Below are 22,275 nucleotides of genomic sequence, written 5' to 3'. Positions count from 1 at the left end.
ATAGGGGCTCTTGCCTGGGCCAGCAGAGCTTCCCCAACCCACTTTCTAGGCTGACCTGCTGGTGTGAAGGACCCAGGGCAGAGGACTGAAAGGCTCGGCTCAGGTAGGGGCTGGTTCTTCCTAGAGAGGCTCCACCCTTGCCCCGCCCTTAGGTACGGGGTGAGAAATGTCCCATAGCTCCGCCCCTGGGAGGTGGGGGCAGGAGGTTTAGGACCGAGGGACCCAGATCCATCGACCTGCTCGCTGGGGCCAGACGCCACCACTGCCCATGGGGAACAGCCACTGCGTCCCTCAGGCCCCTAGGAGGCTTCGGGCCTCCTTCTCCAGAAAGCCCTCGCTGAAGGGAAATAGGTGAGAAGTGGGCATGGCCTCGATGCTGGGTCACAGGGTCACCCTCAACCTGCCTCGGGGGCTAGCCTGTGTGCCCCTTTCCTTTGTCCCCAGAGAGGACAGTATGAGAAAGCTGGCTGGCTTGTTTGGCACGGAGGCCAGTCCTGACGGGGACACCACAGCCGACAAGATCTTCTACTACATCCCTGGGACGGTGAGCGGCGGCGGGCGTGTCCCAGCTCCGGCCGGCCTCCCAGGGCTGCGGCGGCGGTGGTCTGTGTGTGGCTGAGTGTGCGTGCTCTGTATCTGCTCAGCTCAGGGTCTCCTGGGTCAGCCGGGGCGGGCGGAGGGGTCGTCAAATCCAGAACAAGGTGAGGAAGTAGGGACAGCCCCGCCCTAGGAGCTCATCTGGCTGAGAGCGAAACCGGGACCGACTCTGAGTCAATGGGTGAGCGAGCACCAGACAGCGGCGGTGGGCGGGGCCTCCAGAGTGTGCCGCCTCGGAGAGGGCACTGTGGCCAGGAGGAAAGTCCTGGGGTCTGCCTGCCTGGTCCAGAAGTGGACAGCCTGTCCAGGCACATTCCGATTGGACCAAACACGCGTATCTTTGAGTTGTTACTAGGTGGGCTTGGATGTTGTGTTCATAGTGTGGATGTGAATCCCACTTCCCACCCCCTCTTTACTTAGTAAGGGGCTTCGGTGAACAGTGAGCCAGACTCTCACCTATTCCAGGCCTCAGTTTCTTCCAAGGTGTCTCCAGCATCCACCACTGTCTTCTCCCATAGCAACACCCTGTGTCTTCCCTCCTCCCCAACCCCTCACCACGCACAGCAAGGACTGGCTGCCAAGCACTACTGAACTGAAAGCCATCTCCTCCCCCTGCCTAGCTCTTGTAGGGCTAAGAGTTAGCTGAGAAGGAGAGACACCCAGCTCCCCCAGAAGGCTGGCATTGGGTTGGGGTGAGGCCCCGTTATGTGCCGAGGCCCCAGCATGTGAGGGAAATGACCCCCAAGTTCTAATTCGAGGAGCATCTAAGGACACTTGTGCCTGTGCCAGAGGCTTGGGCCAGGGCACCTCGGTCCTTGTGCTAGTATGGGCTTCCGCAGACAGCCTGTCTCCTTCCTTCCTTCCTTCCTTCCTTCCTTCCTTCCTTCCTTCCTTCCTTCCTTCCTCTCTCTCTCTCTCTTTCTTTCTTTCTTTCTTTCGTTCTTTCTCTCTCTCTCTTTCTTTCTTTTTTTCTTCTTTCTCTCTCTTCCTTCCTTCCATTCTCTTTTTTCTATGCAAGAGCAACAGAGACCAAGAGATAGACAGAGACAGACAGACAGACAGGAAGGCAGAGAGATGAGAAGCATCAACTCGTAGTTGCAGCACTTTAGTTGTTCATTGATTGCTTCCCATACACACCTTGACTGGGGAGCTCCAGCTGAGCCAGTGACTCCTTACTCAAGCCAGTGACCTTGAGGTTCTGAACCTGGGTCCTCAGCATCCCAGGTTGGGATGCTGCACCCACCACCTGATCAGGTCACAGCCCACCTTTCCAATGTGTTTCTGTCAGGCTGGGAAGCCCCAGCCTGTCCCCTCTCATACCCTCTAAGGTCCCGGGGCTCCCTGTGGGCAAACACTGGCTTCAGAAATTGTGCTCCCTCAAAGGAATGGGGTCCTTCTGTGTGGCCACATCTCAGACCTCAGCTCCTGCTGCCCAGGCCAGAACACATCATAAGACCCTGGTGAAGTCCTGAGAGGTGTGGTGGTCCTCTCTTGCCAGGACTGGCAGCTGAAGAGAGAACCAGGCATGTTGTACCTCAGCAGACGGGGCCCAGGAGGAGCCAGCTCTTCTTGGGTCTTGCCCACGGTGGCTCTGAGCTGACTCCTGTCTGGACCCTAAGACTGAGCCCGGGCCACAGGGCCAGCTGTACAACCTTTCCTGCTCCGTGGCCTAGTTTTCATGGTCCCATCCTGGCGTCATTCCCCGAACTGGGTGTGGGTGCAGGAGGCCCCACCCAGAGGCAGGGAAGCTGGGAAGCTGTGTGTCTGTCTGTGCACATTCTTGGGCTTGTCTCAGGGGTGGCTCAGCTTGGCTAGGGCACAGTAGCTGGTGAGGCAGCCCCTGCCAGTTCCCAGAGGGAGCATGGCCTCCTCCACAGCTCACGCCTCCAGCTAGGCCAGCACCCATCCCTGTCTGACTCCCAGTCTGATAATGAAGCGCCCATTTGTAGAGGCCTCTCTGTCCCAGAATCGGCTAAGTGTTTGTGGGAAGAAGATGGGGAGGTCCGGGGGGGGGGGCAGAGGACCCCTCAGCCATTTCCTGGCCTCCACTAAGTGACATTCAGGGCATGCACTCTCTTCCCAGCTCCAAGTTCACAGATGTCACATTGGCAGCTTGAAATGGGCCATGGAGGGACTGGCAAATGTAAATCAGGGCTCCCCTCCCTTTTTTGTTAGAATCAAGAATTAACCGGCCAACACTGGAGATGCAGGAGAGTTTTAAGCATCATCTCACTCAGACATCCAAAACCCTGTGACTGAGAGGTCTTGGGGTGCTGAGTAACCAAAACAAGAGTACATAGCTTAGGAATCTCCTTCGAGTCCAAACATCACTGTCTCCACCACGGACTGCGTGATTCCATGTCAGGCAGTGAGGCTCTGCATGTGCGTGTGTGTGTGTGCCCTGGGGTTGAGGCCCCTTCCCCTGAGCTCTGCTCCCTACAGGACCTCCCGGGCCTGGAAAGTCAGCGAGAACACCTGGATCAGCCGTTCCTGAGTGTTTTTAAGAAGGGGCGGCGCAGGGTGCCTGTGAGGAACCTGGGCAAGGTTGTACACTACGCCAAGGTCCAGTTGAGATTCCAGCACAGCCAGGTGGGGGCCATGTCGGGTGGGTGCTTGGGGCCTATCCAGTGGCCTGCCCCCCAGCGCTCAGATGGCGGCCCTGCTCCCCCCAGGATGTCAGCGACTGCTACCTGGAGCTATTCCCTTCCCACCTCTACTTCCAAGCCCACGGTTCTGAGGGACTCACTTTCCAGGTGAGGGAAGTGGACAGAGAAAGGAGGCTAGGGGGACAAGGGAAAAGCCCCTTGGGAGATGGTGGTCCCTGTCCCTGAGGGTCCCCCAGCCACCCCCTCCTGCTGTGCTCTGCCAGGGGCTGTTACCGCTGATGGAACTGAGCATCTGTCCACTGGAGGGGTCCAGAGAACACGCCTTCCAGATCACAGGTGTGTAGAGGGAATGAGTGGTCCCGGCCCCAGAAGGACGAGGAGCTAGGGCTGCTCTGGACACTGGCAGGAGCCTGGGCATATTGAGGGGTCCTGACTTTTCATCCGATGGGCACACGGCCACATGGAGGCTGGGGTGGAGGGGAACCGGTCCTGGATGGTGCCACAGGCTCCTGGAGTCTGCACGCAGCTCTGGGAGAGGGCTCTTCTATGGACTGCTAGCCCAGCCCACCCTGCTCCTCCACTCACAGGCCCACTGCCCGCCCCATTGCTGGTGCTCTGCCCCAGCCACGCAGAGCTAGGCCGCTGGCTCTACCACCTGGAAAAGCAGATGGCCCTCCTGGGAGGGCTGCAGCGCAGGCATTCAGTTCCCCCTCAGGTCAGTGCCGGGAAACCCACACCCCTTTCCAAGTCTCTCTCCCCACCTGCCCGCCTACCCTGACTCCCCTTTCCCAGGGCCCCCCTGAGGACGAGCTCCCCTGGAATCTGCAGCACAGGGTGACCCAGCTGCGGTCGGCATGGGGGCGCCAAGTGGTAGGCAGTGCCATCTGTGCCTCGAGGGTCAAGCTGCAGCATCTGCCGTCAGAGGTGGGCAGGGGGACATGGGGTGGGGGAGAGGTGGAGGTGGTGTGGAAGCAGCAAGTGGGAGGCAGGCCCTTGCTGCACACCACTGGAGACCCCACTCTAACCTTGAACCACCTGGCAGGAGCAATGGGACCGGCTCCTGGTCCTGTACCCGACTTCCCTGGCCATTTTTTCAGAGGAAGCTGACGGACTTCGCTTTAAGGTGGGTCTTCCCCACTGTGACACGCCCCAGGGAGGTGCCCTGTGCGTAGGGGTGGGAGGGGGCAGCAGCTCAGGAGAAACCTGTATTTCGGGGCCAGTTGGGACAGAGCATACTGGCCCCACCCTCCCAGCCTGCTGCCCTGGTCAGTCTGGTCTCAGCTCTGATGTGCGCAAGAGGGGCCCTGCCTGGGCACCCGTATCACCTGGAGGGTCCTCAGCTATCATGACCTGGAGGTGATCATGGCTTTTAGTTGCTGAGAAACACACATGGGGGCTTCAGTGCCCCCAACATCCCCTCCTAGTCTTAGCGGTGATGGGGGAATGTCCGTCTCATAAGTGTCTGTCTGCACCTGCCATTGGTTGATGAAGGCCCCACACAGAGGCCACGGGAGGGGACGGGTGTGAACCTGTCCCCAGGTCAGATGGGAGCACCTGGCTTCCTCAGGACTGTCAGCCTTGCCCCAGCTCTGGAGGGCAGAGGAGTGATAGGCCCAGGCAGAGGTCCAGGGTTGCCTGCAGACAAAGGCTCCATGCTCCATTGCTGCCCCCACAGGGGGAGCTTCCACTCAGTGCCATCCACATCAACTTGGAGGAGAAGGAGAAGCAGATTCGCTCTTTCCTGATTGAAGGTGGGCTGCCGCTGGGCCTGGGAGGCTGAGCCCAGTGGGTGCCAGCTCTTCAGTGGGGTTGGGGGACACCTTATGGTATCTGTGTGCCAGGCCGCCTCATCAATACCATCCGAGTGCTGTGTGCCAGTTACGAGGACTACAGTCACTGGCTGCTCTGCCTGCAGACCGTCTCCTGCAGGGAGGGGGTCTCCCCACTGCCTGGCCCTGAGAGCCTCCCGGGGCTGCGGATGCCCATCCAGGTGAGGGGTCATCAGGCTCCGGGTGGTAACAGAAACAGGAGGGCTGGATGTAGGTCAGTAGGGAGAGGGTGCCACGCCGCTCACCGTTCCCTGCCTGCTGACAGGTCCTGGGCAGTGGCCGAGGCTCGCTCTCTTCAGATGGACAGACCAGCCCCTCTACTCGTACCAGCCACTCCCTCCCGGAGTGCCCCGTGTCCTCCACAGCTAGCTGCCCTGCCCACCCAGTGCCTGTGAGTATCTGGGTGTGGGCAGTGAAAGACACAGGGGCCATGAGGCAATTTTGTGTTGCAGAGCCTGGGTCTCCATGACACCCCGTCCCTCAGGAGACATTAGCTCAGGGGAGGGGACTCAGAGGGTAGTGTGGGAGAGGGCCCTGGAAACCTTCTGGAAGGTCCTAATCCCCACAGCACCAGGCCGACCCTAGTTGTACCAGCACCAGAGGGCAGAAGACAACGCTGAGACGTGGTGGCAGCAGTCGGTCACCCAGGAGCAAGGGCCCAGGCGAGGGGCCTGGCCCAACTACCCTGCTGCAGCTGGACCTGACCAAGGTAGGCCCAGACACCGGCCCCAGCCCCGGGCCCGGCTCTCCCTTTGCCATCTACCACCCTGGCCTCTGTCCCTCAGGCCCAGGTGGTCTCAGAGCCACCCAGAAGCTTCTTGCGAGGAGGAAGGAGAACTTGGGTGTGTCTAGTTCCAGGAAACCCATTTCTTCCGCTTCTTGCTTGCAGCTGACCAGGCTGAGCCTAGAGGGTGGCCCAGAGGCCCCAGACCACTCACTGGAGACACCTCACTCCCCCTTGTACGCTGACCCCTACACACCACCTGCTACCTCCCACCACAAAGTCAAAGACGTCCGGGGCCTGGATGAGGTCAGTGCCCTGCTGGTGACAGAAAGGGCTGGATGTTCCCACAGCCTGATGTTGGAGTCAGATCTAGACTATGTTTCTTCCTCTGGGGTCTGGAGTTGCCACAGCTTGAGGTTAAGAGGAAGCCTGAGGTCTGCTCAAGCCATGAGAAGCAGAGGGGGTCTGTGGGCAGGGGTCCGTCAGCTGCACAGGGGCCCAGCCCAGGGCCTCAAGTCACCAGCACTTTCCTGGCAGTTCCTCACTGCAATGAAGAGCGCACAGGAACCTGAGCCCTCGAGCCCGTTCCCCTCCGTCCCCGTGTCCGTGCCCATCTCCGATCCCAGCTCTGGAGTCTCCGGCTCCCACTTCCTCTTCAGGAAGGGAGCCCTTCAGTCCCGAGCCTCTCAGCGGCACCGGGGCTCCGTCAAGGGCCGCGGGCCCCGGCCCCCAGACTCCCCTCAGCTTGTGAGTAGCAGCCCCCACCCTGGGGAGGGGTTTCTGTGGGGCCTCCCAGGACCCCGAGGGATGATGGAGGCAGTGGAGACCAAGGACAGAGACATGGCAGTTCATGGGCTGGTCTCCGAGCCTCCTTCCCCAGGGCTTGGCTCTCACACTGCGTTTGGGGTCTCCAGGTCTCCCCTTCCAGGGAAGTTTCACCCGACCCACTGCTGCCTCCCCCAGGTGAGTGGGAAACCCTGCCTCTCTCTGGGGGGAGCTCTGGGTGTTGCTTCCTGAAGGCACAAAGAGTCTGCCCCCCCACCAGACGGCGAACCCCCCAGGAACTATGACAACGTCTGGGACAAGGCTCTATCTCCCTCCTGCCAGCAGTGGCCCCGTGGAGCAACCGAAGCTGACGGGGGGCTCACCCAGTGGATCTGACGGGCCTGGGCAGGCTGCTTCTCAGGACCACCTGCCAGCATCAGCCCTGGGGGGTTATCCAGCAAGGCCTGGGTCTTTCTTTTTGGGGCCATTGGCCGACTACCCCCCACCCAATACCCAGTCAGGGGCTGACCCCAGGGAGAGGAGGGGGTCTCCAGAACCCTGAGTTTTCTGGGCTCTGGAGAGGCCAGGAAGACGGCCAAACCAGCACAGCTGGACCACAGATCACGGCGCAATGCCCAGAGGGGCCAGACCTTGGCCTGCCCCCGGGGAAAAAGGTGAGGGAGGGGGCTTGATGGAGGCTTCACCTGGGAGTGGGAGAATGGAGCAGAGGTGTAGGTCAGAGGACTGAGAAAGTTAGGTTAATGAGGGTCAGAGTATGTGAAGTCAGAGGTCACGAGTGTCGGAGGTCAGCAAGGTCAGAGGTAGGAGGGTTGCCTGGGCACATGTGAGTGGGGTGGCGTTGCTCGGGAGAGACTAAACAAGAAATAAGAGAAAAAGATTTTATTTGTCTGTCCACACGTTCTTTACTCGGCAGCCAGGAGGTCCCTACCACACTGGGGACCTGTGCTTGCTGCCTCCAGCCGATGCCCTTCCAGCACCCAGCTGAGTCCCTGCCCACCTTTCTGCCCCTCGCTGGCTCCTCTCAGCCCTGGGACAATCCCAGGTGCCCACCCCCTCACCTGATACTAATGAACTCTGTGGCACACCTCATCCAAGGGTCCCCTAAGGAGGGGCTCCAGGCTCTGCCCTGCAGACCCCCAGCCCACAGGGGCTCATCTTTCTAGAACCCCTATAGGTACCTGCTTGCTGTCTCAGGCAGGAGCCAAGGAGGCCTTGGTCACAGGTCCTAGAGTTCAGGGCTCAAAGGGGCCTCAGAGGCCCTGCCCGCCCAGCCCACTTGAGAACAGAGCAGAGAGCCCCTCTCTCCCCCAGACCCTTGCTCCTGGCCCCTGTCCAGATCTCCAGGTGGGGCCTTGCTGCTGCTCTGACACCTCTAATTTCCAACGCTCTGTCCTGCCACTCACCCTCTAACTAGGTAACCAGACAAAATACAGACACCCAGTTAAATTTGATTTCAGATAAACCACAAATCATTTCTTTGAATAAGTCCATCTTAAATATTGCCCATCTGAAATTACAGTCTTGCTGGATGCCCTGTTTTCATTTGCTAATCTATCCTTCCTAACCAGCTCCCTGCTCGGCCCCAGCCACCCAACCTTCCAAATCTCCCCTCCCAGGTGTGGAGCACAGCCTGGGCTTCAGGTGGAGTCCAGGGAAGCCAGGACTGAGGACACTGGCTCCTTCCTAGATGCTGCCATGGAACACGAGGGTCAAAGGGCAAGGCCAGAGGGCAGCACTTCATCCTGAGCACCTGTGGCCATTTCCTTGTCCTGCATCTTCCTGGGCCAAGCCTGGGTCCTAGGAGCTGGGGCTGGGGCTGGAGCTGGGGCTGTGGCGCCCACGCCTCACCTGCCGGCGGAAGTAGCGGATGGCGGAGATGGTGCCAATGTTGGCCAGCAAGACTGCAAGGGAAGCAGGAGGCTGCTGAGTGCCAGCTCCCCAGCCCAGTCACACCCTTCTGCCTGCATGACCTGGCGGCCCGCAGAGGGTGGAAGGAGGCCAGTGGGGCCAGCAATGGGTCAGCAACAGAAGGAGCAAGGTCAGAGGAGAAACCTGGGCCTCTTGAGCACCCCACATCCCTGCAGGCCCAGCAGGTGAGATGACACCCCTGCCCTTCCATTTGAATTTTGAGCACCAGCCCCTCACCTTCCCCCAGGGCCCGCAAACCTGTTTTCCAGGCATCTGGGGTATGTAGATCTGAGGTTCTCACAGCCCAGGTGGCAAAGGCTACAAACACCAGGCACATGTCGTTCTGGTTGAAGGTAAAAGAAGTGAGGGGACCCCAAGGCTCCCCTAGGAAAGAAAAGCGTATTCTGAGCTCCAGCTGCTCCACTCCAACATGTGGACATGTGTGTCCTGGGATATATCTGTCCTAGACACGTATGCCCAGGGACACAGCTCTCTGGGAATACCCTTTCCCTTTCTCTTTCTTTCTCTTTCTTTCTTTCTTTCTTTCTTTCTTTCTTTCTTTCTTTCTTTCTTTCTTTCTTTCTTTCTATTTTTCTGAAGTGAGAAGCAGGGAGACAGAGAGACAGACTCCCACATGCGCCCGACTGGGTTCCACCCAGCATGCCCACTAGGGGGCAACGCTCTGCCCATCTGGGGCGTTGCTCCATTGCAATTGGAACCATTCTAGCGCCTGAGGCAGAGGCCATGGAGCCATCCTCAGCACCCGGGCCAACTTTGCTCCCATGGATCCTTGGCTGTGGGAGAGGAAGATAGATAGAGAGAAAGGAGAGGGGGAGGGGTGGAGAAGCAGATGGGCGCTTCTCCTGTGTGCCCTGGCCAGGAATCGAACCCGGGTCTTCCACATGCTGGGCCGATGCTCTACCACTGAGCCAACTGGCCAGGGCCTGGGAACATACTTTCTGAGTCACATCTTCCCCAGAATACCTCTGTCCCAGGACAGGGCAGTATGTGGCATGGTTGAGTCAGATCAACTTGGGTGAGATGCCTCTAGGGCACCACCTCCTGGTTTCTAAAATATCTTCCAGGAGGAATGTGAGACCACATCCATTGAGCGCCTGCCACCCCAATGTCTGCCCTGCTGGAGGCTTGGGGCAGGGCTCTAGTGTCATCTGGGCCTGAACTCAGGGTGACTGTCTGTGCCCAGCCAAACCCTTGAGTGACCTGGCCTGGGCTGTCCCACCTGGACTGTGTCCTGGGATGGCCGGGACCGGTTCTTCCTTCTCAGATCATTCCCAAGGCCTCCCCTCTGGCTCACGACCAGGGTTCTGGCCTGCTCCTCCCCAGTGGCCCTCCTGGCTAAAATCCCTGGACAGAGTGTTCTCAGGACCTGGATTGGCCATGGGGCCCACACGACACGTACCTGCCTGTCTGAGCACCAGGTCGAGCTGCTCTGCTGCAGCGGGGCTGGGCTCCAGTGGGAGGCCAGGCTCCACTCCCTGGGGGACCGGCGTGGGGGCCTCTGTGGCCTGCAGCTGGAGAAGGGCAGCCGGCCCGAGAACGCTTCCCTGCATGTCCTCCCCAAGGAAGTGTTCATAGGCCTCAGGGAAGGAGATGGGCATGGGTTCTCCAGGCAGAGGAGCTGGCACAGGCTTGGCTTGTGGGAGTAGGGCTGGAGAGTGGCCTCCCTGGCGCCCAGATCTCTGGGTTCTGCAGTCCCGGAAGAAAAACTCACACACTTCTGGCCATTGGACTTGGGTCGGGACCTCACTGGCCTCTGCTGCCTCCTCAGCGTCTTCATCTTCCTCCTCGATGGTGTCACAAAAAAAGAACTCATAGGCTTCTGGGACGGTCACTGCAAAGCAGCTTCTATACCCGGACCCCCCAGAGGCAGAGGGGGCAGGAGGGGGAAGGTGCTTCAGAATCCGAGGCTGGGGGAGCCCGGGCCCAACCGCCACTGCGTCCCAAGCTTTAGGCCCCCCGCGGCTCCCTGCTGCTGTCCTGGGGGCCGAGGGCCAGGCTGTGACTGGTGAGAGGGGATGCGAAGTCTCTCGGGACCCTGGCTCCTCAGGGCTTGGCACAGCCATAGAGAACCGCACTTTCTTCTTCTTGGCGGCTTGGACGGGACCTGGGGGGGGCTCCCCCAAGAGGTGTCCAGGGACACCTGCTGAGGGCTCCTCTCTGGGCTTCTCTTGCTCCCCCCGTGAGGACACAACCGAGCTCAAATCCAGCTTGGCTGGTGGGGTGATCCCTGCCTCCACCACGTCAGGCCCAGCCTGGGGCACGGGGGCAGGTATCGATACACCCACATCAGACTGAGCTCTTGAGATGGATATAGATGCATCAACCTCTGGCTTGACCTCTGGGCCCATTATGGACAGGTCCACATCCAGTTTAGGCTTGCAGGTGGGTGTAGACAGAGTTGTGTCAGGATGAAGCTTGGAGGCAGGTGCAGACGGAGCCATGTCGGACTTAGCTGTTGAGAAGTCTGGACAAGGCTCCTGAGCAGGTGTGGACACAGTGTGTAGCTCAGCTTGGGGGGTCATTCTGAGTAGGTCTGTACCTTGCTCAGTAGTGGGGATAGGTGTAGATAGGTCCAATCCTGGCTCCGGTCTGGCCACCGGCTCAGGGGCTCCTGCAGATTCCGGCCGCAGCTTGTCCTGCCGGGCTCCTGCCGTCTGCTCTGCTGTCCCATCTGAGAGGCCCTTCCCCCTGGACCCAGCAGGACCACGGCTCTCCTTGGGCCTGGCCTCAGTGAGCAGCGGGGAGCCCAGACCGGTGGAAGTAGAGCCTGCGGCGCCCACGCGCCCGCCCCCCTTGGCACCCACAGCACGCCTCTTCTTTCGGCTGGGGCTGCGGGGCAGGGCTCCAGGGCTTCCAGGGGACCTCTGGGGCGCAGTGCTGTGTTCTGAGGACTTAGGGCTCGGAGGAGCCTCACCAGGGGGCTTGGGGGCAGGGTCCCGGGGGGCTGGCCCCTGCAGAAGCCTCTGCATCTTGCCTCCGGAAGATACTGGCCCTTCGAAGGACGTGCTCTGGTCGGGAGGGGTGGCACCACAGCTGAGGGATGGCCAGGCTTCTGACCGTGCTGACGTGCTGGGCATCTGCTGACTGACCTCCAGGGCCAGGACAGGCTCTTGCCAAGACCTGCTGACCAGCTGCTGCGTGGCTGCCTTGTCCTCCTCTTCAAAGCCAGGCCAGCCACTCCCCCTGAGAGGGGGCCAGGTCCCGGGGGGACTGCTGCCACTGCTGTCCCCTTGGTCAATGTCACTGGACAGGAGCTCATCCCCAGAGGCCAGGCCAGCCTGCAGGAGGCCACACTCCTCAGTGGCGGCCGAGAACTCAGCCCAGTCCTGGTCACTCAGCTGGACACTGTACTGGAAGTTCTCCATCTCGGGTTAGCAGGGGCAGGTGAGCCTCGGAGCGCAGGGTCTTCACACACTGCCACCACCTGCCTGCTTGCTGGGTGCCCCTTCCACGCAGGCTCGGGGCTGGGCCAGCATCTCTGTCCTGAACAAAAGCTGAGCGGGAGGCAGGAGAAGCTGACTGCTTCCTCCAAGTCAGAATATCCACAGCCCACTGTCCCTGTTTCCAAACTGACCCCAGATGACAGCTTTATGACATGTCACATTCCTTCCACTAAATACGGCTGTACGTCAGTGAGGTGCACTAAAAATAGGATCCTCGTTTTTGGATTTTCAACTACAGAAGTGGTTTTCCTTCACATCTTGAAGCCCCTTCTGCTTAGCTGGGTCAGCCTTACTCTCCGACTTTCCTCCAGACAGGCCAACTGTACACAGCAGAGCCCACCTGGCGAGGGTAAACCCTGGCCTGTCCCAGCATGCCCCAGGTGGCAGCTGGCCATAGGAGAGGAGTCACAGTGTCCAGCAAGTGACCAGCCTTTGGTAATGACCTTCCACGAGCCTTGGCTGTGATAGGCTGCTCTGCTTCCTCTGAGCTCACCAAGGTCACGCTGGTGCTGGCTGGAGCGCATTCGGGTCATCAGGAAGAACCTAATCAGGAGGTCACAGAACAGAAGTGAGCCAGCGCGTCCCTAAGTCATCCTCAGGGTCTGTGCTCCTGACACGGACCTGCCAAGCTGGCAAAGGCCCCTCCGTCTGCCCTGTCTCAGTGACCCAAGCCGACCCTAGCTGAAAAGCCTCTAACCTCTCCGCCCACTGTGGGGGGCTGACCTTTGGGCCTTCTCAGCTCCCGCCAGTCCAGTCCTGAGATGGAGAAGCCTCAATACCAGACCACCGTGGCTTCCTGACCCGCTGAACCTCACCCTCCTCTCTAGCTCTAGGGACGGTTCCATGGGAGCTGTCCTCCAGGAAGGAGGACTTGCTGCTGTCGTACCTGGGGCCCAGCAGCCAGCCGGGGCAGGAGAGCCGGGTGTCCGAGCTGTCCGTCCCAGAGCGGCTTGGTGCTGGGCTCACCATGCAGGCTCCACCCTCACAGCCAAAAATACTCATCCCAGGGTCACATGTCTCCTGCCAGCCATCAGGGTCCAGGCCACAAATAGATGGCATTTGAGGGGCCTCCAACTACATGAGGGACGCCTTCCTGGTCAGATCAGACACTGGCCAAAGAGTGCTGACCAGCAATCAGCACCTGCGGCCTCCCTTTTCCTGGCTGAAGACTGCTCTTTCCTCTTAAAGGGGCCCCACTGCTGAGACCTCAGAACCCCATCACCACCAGTCCCCTTGCTGCCAGCAGCCCTCCAAGGCCAAGCCAGGCCCTCTGCGTCTTTGGGCTTTACCCTGACACTTGTGGGGAATGGAGAGAGTGAGAGTGATGAGCTGGGAAATGCCAGAATGTTCCTCGAGGTCCTTTGGAGGTGGATTGCTGGAGACCTGGGGGCAGTGCTTGCACCTTCCTGATCTGGACTCAAGGGGCTGGCTCAGGCGCACAAGACTGACCCCCTCCTTTGACACCAGGTCCCAGGACATCTGTCTAATTTGACACAAATTGGAGGGTCCCACGCCCGCTGCCCCTTGGATTGGCTGCATTTGCTGGAGAGTCTCTCAGATCTCAGAGAAACACTGACCTAAGTTTGCCAATTGGCTAAAAGGATGTGACAGAGGCCAGAGGGCATCTGGGTGCAAGAGCCACAGGGCAGTGTCTCCCGGGGCTGGGGTCAGTTTCCATGTGCAGCTATTAATGAGCAGTGATGCTGTGAGCACTCTGGAACAGCCCTTCGGCAAGCGTGCTTCTGTGTTTTTGGAGTGGTTAGGTCAGAGGGCACCGAGTTGTCCTGCCCAGATGTTGTCCTGAATGGTTCTGTGTTCACTCCAGTGGCCAGACACTCAGGTGTCTGTGTGCCCCTCACCCTGCGATGGCCTTTTGTGCTCACTGCGCTTCACGTCCCACAGCCTTAGTGATAGCGAGACCGTTCACACCTTCTCCTCGGGGCTCTTGCCACTTTTCTAGGCCTTTTTCTTATAAATTTGTGGGATGTTTTGCACACTCTGGATACAAATATCATTGTATACTTAGACTTTGACTGTCTTTTCCCTGTCTGTCTTTTTTTTACCTTCCTCACCATGCCTTTGGAAGAACAGAAATTTGAACTGATAAAATCTAAATTGGATGATAGTCCATTGTTATCAACAATTTCCTTTATGGTTACCACCTTCTGTGTTCTCTTGAACTCCTTGTCTGCTCAAACGTCTTGAAGAGGTCGCGATGATGGCCATGCTTGCTTATTCTGCAAAGCCTCACAGTTCTACCTTTCACATCGGGCCTGTGACCCAGCTGGTATCGACTTCTGTGGATGAGGCCCTCTCACGTTTTTTATTTTTTAGAGAGAGACGGGAAGGGAGAAAAGGGGGGGAGAGGAGAGGAATGGGAAGCATCAACATGTAGTCTTCACTTTAGTTGTTTATTAATTGCTTCTCAATACGTGCCTTGACTAGAAGGAGGGTGATGGGGGGGGACGCAGTTAAGCCAAGTCAGTGACCCTGTGCTCAAGCCAGGGCCCTTGGGCTTCAAGCCAGCGACCTTGCGATTATGTTGATGCCATGCTCTAGCTGGCAACCTTGGGGTTTTGAACCAGGGCCCTCAGCATCCGGGGCCAATGCTCAGTCTGCTACACCACCACTGGTCAGGCGTTCTTGTCACTTTTTGTTTCCATGTGGACACTCAGGACCTCATCACAGTTCAGGTGGCGCATGCATGAGCAGATCTGCCTGTCTAGAAAATGTGGGCTTTCACAAGAGGAGAAAGTTCAGAGGATTTGCAGCAGGGGCTCATTGGCAATTGCCCTGGTGGCCTTGGAAAAAGAGAATACAGGGTCACAGGAAGGCAGGGAGGCTAGCTCTGAGGCTGTGGGGAGTGGGGTGGATGAGGGTAGGAGCCATGCAAGGACAGAGAAGGCTTTTTGAAGATCAGTTGTTCCTGGAGTTAATTCCCATGCCAATCATGGACCTCCTGAGCAGTGAGGGATGTCTGTTGTAGGGTGAAGAAACCAGGCAGGGCTCTACACGTCATGGGGATAACTCATCCAGCTCCATGGTGGCAGCGTTAAGTCTTTGGGAAGACCAGCACCTTGGCCAGAGGAAGCGAATAGGTTGATGGACACGGGGGGCAGGCGGGTGCTCGATTCAGGATTCAGCCTTGGGCAGCAGAGACCTAGTAGAAGAGGGTGAACCGGCACGCAGGTTGCTGTACCCTTGGAATCCACTAGAGGGCATCAACCCCACTGGAAACCAACAGAGCCCGGGCCCTCTGGACACTTGGAGTGCCAGGCCTTTTTCTGAAGCCTTGAACTCCTTTGAGCCTTGGACCTTGCCACAGCACTCAAAAACAAGTGCCAACTTTCAGCGAGCAGCTATGACATGCCAGGCAGTCTAAAATACTTCCCACAGATTGTGGTCTTTTTACTTTAAAATTTTGAATAGTTTTAATGAGGTATAATATATACACAACACACGGCACATACTTAAAGTGTAAAATTTGCTAAGTTTCTGCAAGTGTACACCAGAAAAACATCACCATAATTTGAAGAGTGAACGTGCCCGTCCCCTCTAAAGGTTCTTCTTCCCCTGGAAATGCCTCCCTCCCCTGCTCCCAATGTAGCCGTGAATGTGCTTTGTGACACGGTAGTTAGGCAGCATTGCTTAGAATTTTATATAAATAGGTCATATAGTTTGCATCCATTTGTACAGGTGCCAGAGGGCAGTATGTCTGGTGTCTCACTCAGCATAATTATTTTGAGAGTCATCCACACCATTGTGTATATCAGTAGTTCTTTGATTATTATTATTAATATAGGGTATTCTACTGTTGGATACACAGTTGGTTTTTCCATTCACTTGCTGATGGACCTGTAGGCTATTTCTGGTTTGGAGCTATTCTATATGAAGCTGCTATGAACGTTTGTGTTTGGGTCTTTGTGCAGATGTGTGCTTTCATTTTTCTTGGGTAAGTACTGTACTTAGGGTGGGACAGCTGGATCACAAGACAGGTATATGTTTAACTTTCTAAGAAACTGTTAGACTGTTTTCCAATATGGTTAGATTTCTACTCCAACCAAATAGTATGTGAGTCACATCCTCGTTCTCGCCAACACTAGTTGTGGCCAGTCCTCTTGACTTTAGTCGTTCTAATGCATGTATAGTGGTATCTCATTGCAGTTTTTAACCTGAATTTCCTTAATGACTAATGATGCTGAGCATCTTTTTGTTCTTTGTGTGTTTTTTGTTTGTTCTTTTGCTATTCATAATCTTCTGTGAAATAAATAATCAAATCTTTTGCACATTTTCTTAAATGGGTTAGTTCTTTTCTTATTGTTGAGTCTTAAGAGATCTTCATATATTCTGCATATAGGTCCTTCATTAGATATGTGATTTGCAAATATTTTCTGCTAGTCTATGTCAGGCACATCTTTTGTGTGTGTGTGTGTGTGTGTGTGTGTGTGACAGATACAGAGAGACAGAGAGAGGGATGGATAGGGACAGATAGACAGGAAGGCAGACAGGAAGGGAGAGATGAGAAGCATCAATTCTTCATTGTGGCACCTTAGTTGTTCATTGGTTGCTTTCTCATATGTGCCTTGACGGAGGAGGGGCTACCACAGAGTGAGTGACCCCTTGTGCAAGCCAGCTCAAGCTGGTGAGCCTATGCTCAAGTCAGATGAAGACCTTGGGGTTTCAAACCTGAGTCCTCTGCCATCCCAGTCCAATGCTCTATGCACTGCGCCACCGCCTGGTCAGGTATATGTCGGGTCATCTTTCAGTGTTCTTAATGTCTCTCGAAGAACAGAACTTAACAATTTACTCATTTTTCTTTCATGGATTTATTTTTTTGGTGTTGTATCTAAGAAATCTTTGCTTAGCTAACGGTCACAAAACTGTTCTAAGTTTTCTCCAGAAAGTTTTATAGTTTCAGGTTCTGCATTTATATCTATGATCGATTTTGAGTTAATCTGAGAATATGGTGGGAAGCACGGTTTCAGGTTATCTGCATATGGATGTCCAGTTGTTTCTGGTCTGGAAAACATTCTTCATTCCCAGGGAATTACCTTCGTATGAGCGTCTCCCATACCTGTCCTTGTTTGAAGCCTGGAGCCTCTGCACCCTCAACCCCTGCTCCAATCCAGGGTTTCCCACCAGTTACTGCCACAGAAATGACCCCAGCCCTGCCCAGATGCCACAGGGGTGGGTATGAAATGTGGCTGGTCAGCACCCACATGGCAAAGGTTGCAGCCACCAATGGGGCTCACTGGGAAACTATTTCTAGATCAAAGTCAGGCCAAGCCTCTCTGCTCATCACCTCAGCCACAGACAGGGGAGGGGTTTGTTTATGGGTTCATTTCTGCTTCCTCCCAGCCCCGTTCCAAGTCCTCACCCAACCTCCTCCACAACCCCATCATCATGAGGACAAACAGTGGTGATCCCTGGGTGGTCATGGGCATAGCTATTTACTGCTATTTATATTTATCTTATAAATTTATTATTTATTGCTGCATACCAAATTAACTTAAATTCATCAGCTTAAAACAATCAACATTCATTTGTCTGAGGGACAGGAATCCAGGAGCTGCTCTCCAGGGTGGTTCTTGCTCAGGAACGCCCAGGAGGCTTCCCTGACAATGTCAGCTGTGGCTGGGGCTTTTCTGAAAGCTGGACGGTGCCAGAGCATCTGCTGTGAAGCTCACTGTCATAGTTGACAGCAGGCCTCAGGTCCACTCTCTTTTGGTCTCTCCATAGCAAAACAGAGCTGGTCTCCCCAGAGTGAACGATGTCAGACAGACAGCAGGCAGCACCTGCAACTAATCTTGAAGAGACAGCCCATCATTTCTGCGGGAGCCTCTACGTTGGTACATTCACTGGCTGAATACCAGGAGGAGGGTCGCTGGGGGCCTTCTGGGAGGCTGTCAAGGCCAGGGCTTGTTTTGCTGCCTAAGGGTGCGTCCCAGGAGGGGATGCAGCCCCAGGGCTCTAGAGAGCAGAGATGGAGCAACCTGGCACAGGTTGCGGGGCCATGGGGTGACAGCAAAGAGCAGGAAGCTGCTGGCACCTGGAGAGAATCAGGCAACTATAGGAGCTTTGGTGGGAGCTGTCTCAGCACCTCCCCTACCACGAATTTCCTGGAGTTTCTTAGGCTGATTCTTTCTCCAGACTTCACACCTATCATTTGCTGTCATGGTCCAGTCCCCAAGCCCTGGCCCTACAGGCATACAGACATAGGCAAACAGACTGACCCAGATAGAAAGGACTCCAACACCCAGAGGTAGGAAGATTAGCTGACAGTGCACATGAACTCAGCAAACATTTATTGACCCTTGGTCCTTGCAGGAACCAGGCTGGACAGAGGTCAGAGATAAACAAGATGCTGCCTGCCATGGAAGGAAAGTGACCAAGAGGGCCCTCCCTCCCAGGAGGAAGTCCTGTTCTGCCCTGTCCCCTCCACATGCCTGCCTTGGAGAAGGTGCTTCATCCACTATTTAGCAGGAAGTGTCTGCAAGACAAAAGCCAAAACAGAAATAGCTGGGGTGAGGGGTAAGGGGACAGGGGGAGGGGCAGGAAGTGAGGGTGGGTGGGAAGGAGGAAGAAACCCCTTATGGGGAGAGCACTGCATGGTTTGAATCATAGCTCCCACCACCAGAGTCAGCCCCTGCTCTCCACTGGCTTGGGCAGATGGATGTCCAGGCTGGCTTGAGGAAGGGTGTGCTTCCTTCCACAGCTGGAGACTAGGATGCTTTTCCTGAGACCCAGCTGTCCTCAGCTGCTGAGAAGGATGGACTGGGGAAGGCAGAGGTGCTACCCTCTGCACAGCCCTCATCATGGGGCCCAGCCTCAGCTGTTGGGCTTCCTCAGACCTCCCTAACCTAACCAAGGATGATGCCCCTTCCCAAATCCTGGCTCTGGTTTTCATGCAAACTAACCGATTGCACCAGTGTGGATTGAACTGTTCCAAGTGTGGGGCCCAGCTCTGAGCAGGCCCTGACTATCCCCCCACCCACCCAAGACTCCACATTCACTACTCCCAGGCTTTCCCTTCTGCACTGAGAACCTCCCTGAACTCCTCTTCCCCAACCAAGCTTCCAGTTCCCCCAGTACATAGCCTCTGCAACCCTCCTGCCCCGGAGGGCAGCCCCTAACCAACAGCCCCTCCCTCCCAGTGCCAGGACTCCCTCCCAGTGTGTGTGTCCAAGGGTGCAGCACCTGGCCCACACTGCTGCCATCATCCAGAACCACTGACCCAGACCCTGGATGCTCAGGGAGATACATGCGAAAGGCAGCCAGAGAGAAGGGGGTTGACTGGCTTGGTGGGGACTTGAGGTCCCTGCCAGGTGAGTATGGCCCTGTTCAGGAGGGCCCGGCAAACCCTGCCCATGGCAGAGACACGGGAGCCTTGAAGGAGGGGCAGGCCAGCCTCAGGCGGTGACTCACCTTCTTCCTCCACTATGGGCCATGGCCAGGCAGGCAGCAGGCAGGCAGGTAACCGTCTGGACTATGGTTGGGAAATGAATCTTGGCTCAGCCTCAAGCAGGCTCAAAATGATACACTCCAGCCTCAGCTTGTATGACTTGGACCACCTCGTCATCACACCTGGAGCACAGCCCCCAGCAGCAGCTGGGGAAAACCTGGGACAGCAGGACAGTGACTCCATGGCCAATGTCCAACGCTGCCTAGCATCGCAGCCTGGTATTCCAGGACTGACACACAGCAGGTGCTCAGGACAGAAGCATGGGCAGGATGAACCTAGTCCCTTCTCATGGGGAGGGGGGCAGATAAGGTTCCTCCCCTCACCAGGCAAGGCCAGGCAACAAGCAGGACTAGACTTGTGGGAGAGCACCCCCTGAGCCCCTGCACTAAGTGCCTTGTGCCAGCCTCACCCCAGTTCTTTGCCTTCTCCTGTTGGCAACCCTCTTCTGGAGAGACAGTGGCCTGGGGCAGGCTCAATCCATGGGGGTGGCGAGAGTGGGGGCAGGGCAGACGGCTTGGTGCAGAACTGAAAGAACAAAGCAGGATGTGGACCAGGCCAGAACTGAAGTTGGAGACACGGTCATCCCTCAGCACACCTCAGCAGCCTGGGACAAAAGTGTGAAAATACACGTCTCCACTTTTCAGGGTCCCCAGGAATGGGAGCAGGGAAAGGTGTCTTTAAAAAATAAATTCTAGCTCAGTGATGCTGGACTAGTGCTTCTTAACACTGGGATGTGTTCTGGAAAACGTGGTTACTGTGAGCCTCCTGAGGGACCTCACCGCCCCCTCACACACACACACATTTCTTGGGCCCGGCAAACGCAACGCCGGCAAACAGCAACGCGGGCCTGACTCAAGTGGGGATGCACAGGACCAGAGGGAAGGGCCAGACCTGGATAAGGGGCGGGGTCACACGAAGCTCAGGTCACCCCCGCACAGCTGAGGGCCTCAGCTGTAGAAGCTACCGGACTAGACTCTTCACAGAAAAGACAAAAACAGGCCCTGGCCGGTTGGCTCAGAGGTGGAGCGTCGGCCTGGCGTGCAGAAGTCTCAGGTTCAATTCCCGGCCAGGGCACACAGGAGAAGCGCCCATCTGCTTCTCCACCCCTCCCCCTCTCCTTCCTCTCTGTCTTTCTCTTCCCCTCCTGCAGCCGAGGCTCCACTGGAGCAAAGATGGCCCGGGCGCTGGGGATGGCTCCTCGGCCTCTGCCCCAGGCGCTAGAGTGGCTCTGGTCGCAACAGAGCGACGCCCGGGAGGGGCAGAGCATCGCCCCCTGGTGGGCAGAGCGTCGCCCCCTGGTGGGCGTGCCGGGTGGATCCCGGTCGGGCGCATGCGGGAGTCTGTCTGACTGTCTTTCCCCGTTTCCAGCTTCAGAAAAAAAAAAAAGAAAAGAAAAGAAAAAGAAAAGACAAAAACAAACACAAAAGTCTCGCCGCAGCCTCTGGAAATAAATGTTCCCTGGTACAGTTTCAGCAAAGGCTGCGGCCTCGCAACGGGGCCGCCTCACCGCATCCAAGGCCTCCAGGGCGCACCCTGGCCCTGCCGCCCCGCCAAGGGGGTGGCGGGGGGTGCCCTGGTCAGTCCCGGCAGGAGTGGCAGCGCGAAAGCCGCCCCGGGGAGCAGCAGGGGTAAGGGGCCGTCGAACGCCGGCGGCGGCTGGCTGCCAGCGTAGACCTCGGGCGTGGGAACCTTGGCAGCGGATAGCGGTGGGACCGAGAGGCGGGAGGGCCCCAGCTGGCCCAGGCACGCTGCCAGGTGTCCGAGCAAGCGAGAACGCACGTCGGCCGGGATGCCCTCGCAACCGGCCAGGAATCGATTCACCTCAGCCAGACACTCGTTGAAGCCGGCGCGGTACTTGCCCAGGACGGTGGGATCAGAGCTGAGCGCGGCTGCGTAGGCAACAGGGGACACGTGGTCGGTGCCTGCGGCGGTAGTCCCGCGCTCCTCCCCCCCCCCCCCCGCCCCTTCTCGCCGCCGCCTCTACGTCTCACCTGTCACTTGCACGCGCCGCAAGCTCTGCAGGTGCCTCACGGTCATTTCCAGGATGTCCGCCTTCTCCAGCTTCGAGTGGCGGGAGCTCTGGGGGCAGGGCTGGTGTGGGCGGCTTGCAGTCCAGTAGTGCCCCCGACTCCAGGCTCCGCGCTTGACCCCTCGATCTCACCCCCTGCCCCCAACTTACATCTTTCCTGAGAGCGTCCAGGATGAGGGTTTTGAGCTGAGCGAGGCTCTCGTTGATGCGTGCTCTGCGCCGCTTCTCCATGACCGGCTTGGAGGACTGCGGGTCGGCAGTGGCTAAGTCCCGCGTCCGTCCGTCCCTACCTCACACCTCCCAAACCAAGCCCTACCAGGTCCCACCTTTCTGTGCTCGGCCGCGCTCCGGGGCTTATTTGGGGTTCGGCTGGCGCTTGCTGGCGCTCCTGCCAGCGGCGAGGCTCTTGGCTTCCCTGGTGTGTCCGCAGGCATGTTGTGTTCCTGCGCCTCCCGGTGCCAGGCGGAGGGTGCCGCCAAGGGCCGAGAGCGCACGGCGTCCCGGTTCCTCTCTAGCAAGCTCCAGGCCCGCGCGCGGGCAGCCAGCGCCCGGCTATTTAAGCAAGAGGCTCAGCTGGGTGTGTGAACCCGGCTCCGCGTTCTTTCCCACACTCGCGCCAGCCAATGAGCGGCTGCGCTCCTCCCTCACTGCCCCCTCTCCACCCGGGCTCAGGACAGCCCGCCCCCTGCCGCCGCCCCCGACAACTGTCACTCAGGCGTCTGCTCCCAGCCCACCAACCCCGCCGGCGACAAAAGGAAGCTGGAACACCCCGCCTGCGCCCGCCTGCCTCTGGCACCGCGGGGACCAGGCGGGAAAATCGCCGCGCCGTTTCCTCCACCACCGCCTTCCGTGCGGCGAACCAGGAGGACG

At 57.7% G+C, this 22,275-nt stretch overlaps 3 protein-coding genes across 7 annotated transcripts; 1 reads left to right on the top strand and 2 right to left on the bottom strand.

Moving 5' to 3' along the window:
• Positions 1-194: 194 nt before the first annotated feature.
• On the top strand, positions 195-7,408 carry PLEKHN1 (pleckstrin homology domain containing N1). Of its 2 annotated transcripts, none has more exons than XM_066270762.1 (16): positions 195-351; positions 445-544; positions 3,040-3,141; positions 3,270-3,350; positions 3,467-3,539; positions 3,791-3,918; positions 3,996-4,127; positions 4,246-4,326; positions 4,879-4,954; positions 5,045-5,193; positions 5,298-5,423; positions 5,601-5,741; positions 5,922-6,062; positions 6,294-6,503; positions 6,671-6,719; positions 6,802-7,408. In XM_066270762.1, the coding sequence occupies exons 1-16, from the start codon at positions 269-271 to the stop codon at positions 6,915-6,917; spliced, it is 1,788 nt and encodes a 595-aa protein (XP_066126859.1). In that variant the 5' UTR covers positions 195-268; the 3' UTR covers positions 6,918-7,408. The 2 variants fall into 2 exon arrangements, with proteins under 2 accessions (XP_066126859.1, XP_066126858.1); XM_066270761.1 differs by having other exon boundaries at positions 3,040-3,186; positions 6,802-7,403.
• Positions 7,407-12,900, bottom strand: PERM1 (PPARGC1 and ESRR induced regulator, muscle 1). 2 transcript variants are annotated; one of them, XM_066270759.1, is made up of 4 exons: positions 12,801-12,900; positions 9,871-12,457; positions 8,709-8,793; positions 7,407-8,443 (listed from the first exon to the last, which is right to left on the bottom strand). In XM_066270759.1, the coding sequence occupies exons 2-4, from the start codon at positions 11,834-11,836 to the stop codon at positions 8,089-8,091; spliced, it is 2,406 nt and encodes an 801-aa protein (XP_066126856.1). In that variant the 5' UTR covers positions 11,837-12,457; positions 12,801-12,900; the 3' UTR covers positions 7,407-8,088. The 2 variants fall into 2 exon arrangements, with proteins under 2 accessions (XP_066126856.1, XP_066126857.1); XM_066270760.1 differs by having other exon boundaries at positions 8,194-8,443; positions 8,709-8,834.
• A 5,302-nt stretch (positions 12,901-18,202) lies between these two features.
• On the bottom strand, positions 18,203-21,966 carry HES4 (hes family bHLH transcription factor 4). Of its 3 annotated transcripts, XR_010730535.1 has the most exons (7): positions 21,732-21,966; positions 21,556-21,651; positions 21,368-21,455; positions 21,198-21,265; positions 19,786-19,901; positions 19,340-19,533; positions 18,203-18,404 (listed from the first exon to the last, which is right to left on the bottom strand). XR_010730535.1 is itself a non-coding variant. In XM_066270758.1 (6 exons), exons 1-6 carry the CDS (start codon positions 21,837-21,839, stop codon positions 19,401-19,403), a joined length of 609 nt encoding a protein of 202 aa, XP_066126855.1. In that variant the 5' UTR covers positions 21,840-21,966; the 3' UTR covers positions 18,203-19,400. The 3 variants fall into 3 exon arrangements, 2 of the variants coding, with proteins under 2 accessions (XP_066126855.1, XP_066126854.1); XM_066270758.1 differs by having other exon boundaries at positions 18,203-19,533; XM_066270757.1 differs by lacking the exon at positions 18,203-18,404 and having other exon boundaries at positions 19,387-21,265; positions 21,732-21,965.
• Positions 21,967-22,275: the final 309 nt, after the last annotated feature.

The sequence above is a fragment of the Saccopteryx bilineata genome, chromosome 3 (assembly GCF_036850765.1).
Source record: "Saccopteryx bilineata isolate mSacBil1 chromosome 3, mSacBil1_pri_phased_curated, whole genome shotgun sequence".
Lineage (NCBI taxonomy): Eukaryota > Metazoa > Chordata > Mammalia > Chiroptera > Emballonuridae > Saccopteryx > Saccopteryx bilineata.
The sequence above is the reverse complement of the archived record's forward strand: the minus strand, read 5'-3'. Positions and strand labels throughout refer to the sequence as shown.

Bases quoted from the DNA above. Each gene is read 5' to 3' on its own strand.
- PLEKHN1 (XM_066270761.1), top strand. From the start codon at position 269: ATGGGGAACAGCCACTGCGTCCCTCAGGCCCCTAGGAGGCTTCGGGCC. The intron at 3,351-3,466 runs GTGAGGGAAGTG...GTGCTCTGCCAG, and splicing joins CTGAGGGACTCACTTTCCAG to GGGCTGTTACCGCTGATGGA. The intron at 5,742-5,921 runs GTAGGCCCAGAC...TCTTGCTTGCAG, and splicing joins TGCAGCTGGACCTGACCAAG to CTGACCAGGCTGAGCCTAGA.
- PERM1 (XM_066270759.1), bottom strand. From the start codon at position 11,836: ATGGAGAACTTCCAGTACAGTGTCCAGCTGAGTGACCAGGACTGGGCT. The intron at 8,794-9,870 runs GTACGTGTCGTG...ACCTTCAACCAG, and splicing joins CCTGGTGCTCAGACAGGCAG to AACGACATGTGCCTGGTGTT. The intron at 8,444-8,708 runs GTTTGCGGGCCC...CTTCCCTTGCAG, and splicing joins CCCAGATGCCTGGAAAACAG to TCTTGCTGGCCAACATTGGC.
- HES4 (XM_066270757.1), bottom strand. From the start codon at position 21,839: ATGCCTGCGGACACACCAGGGAAGCCAAGAGCCTCGCCGCTGGCAGGA. The intron at 21,652-21,731 runs GTGGGACCTGGT...GCCGACCCGCAG, and splicing joins GCGCGGCCGAGCACAGAAAG to TCCTCCAAGCCGGTCATGGA. The intron at 21,266-21,367 runs GTGAGACGTAGA...TTGCCTACGCAG, and splicing joins GCGGCGCGTGCAAGTGACAG to CCGCGCTCAGCTCTGATCCC.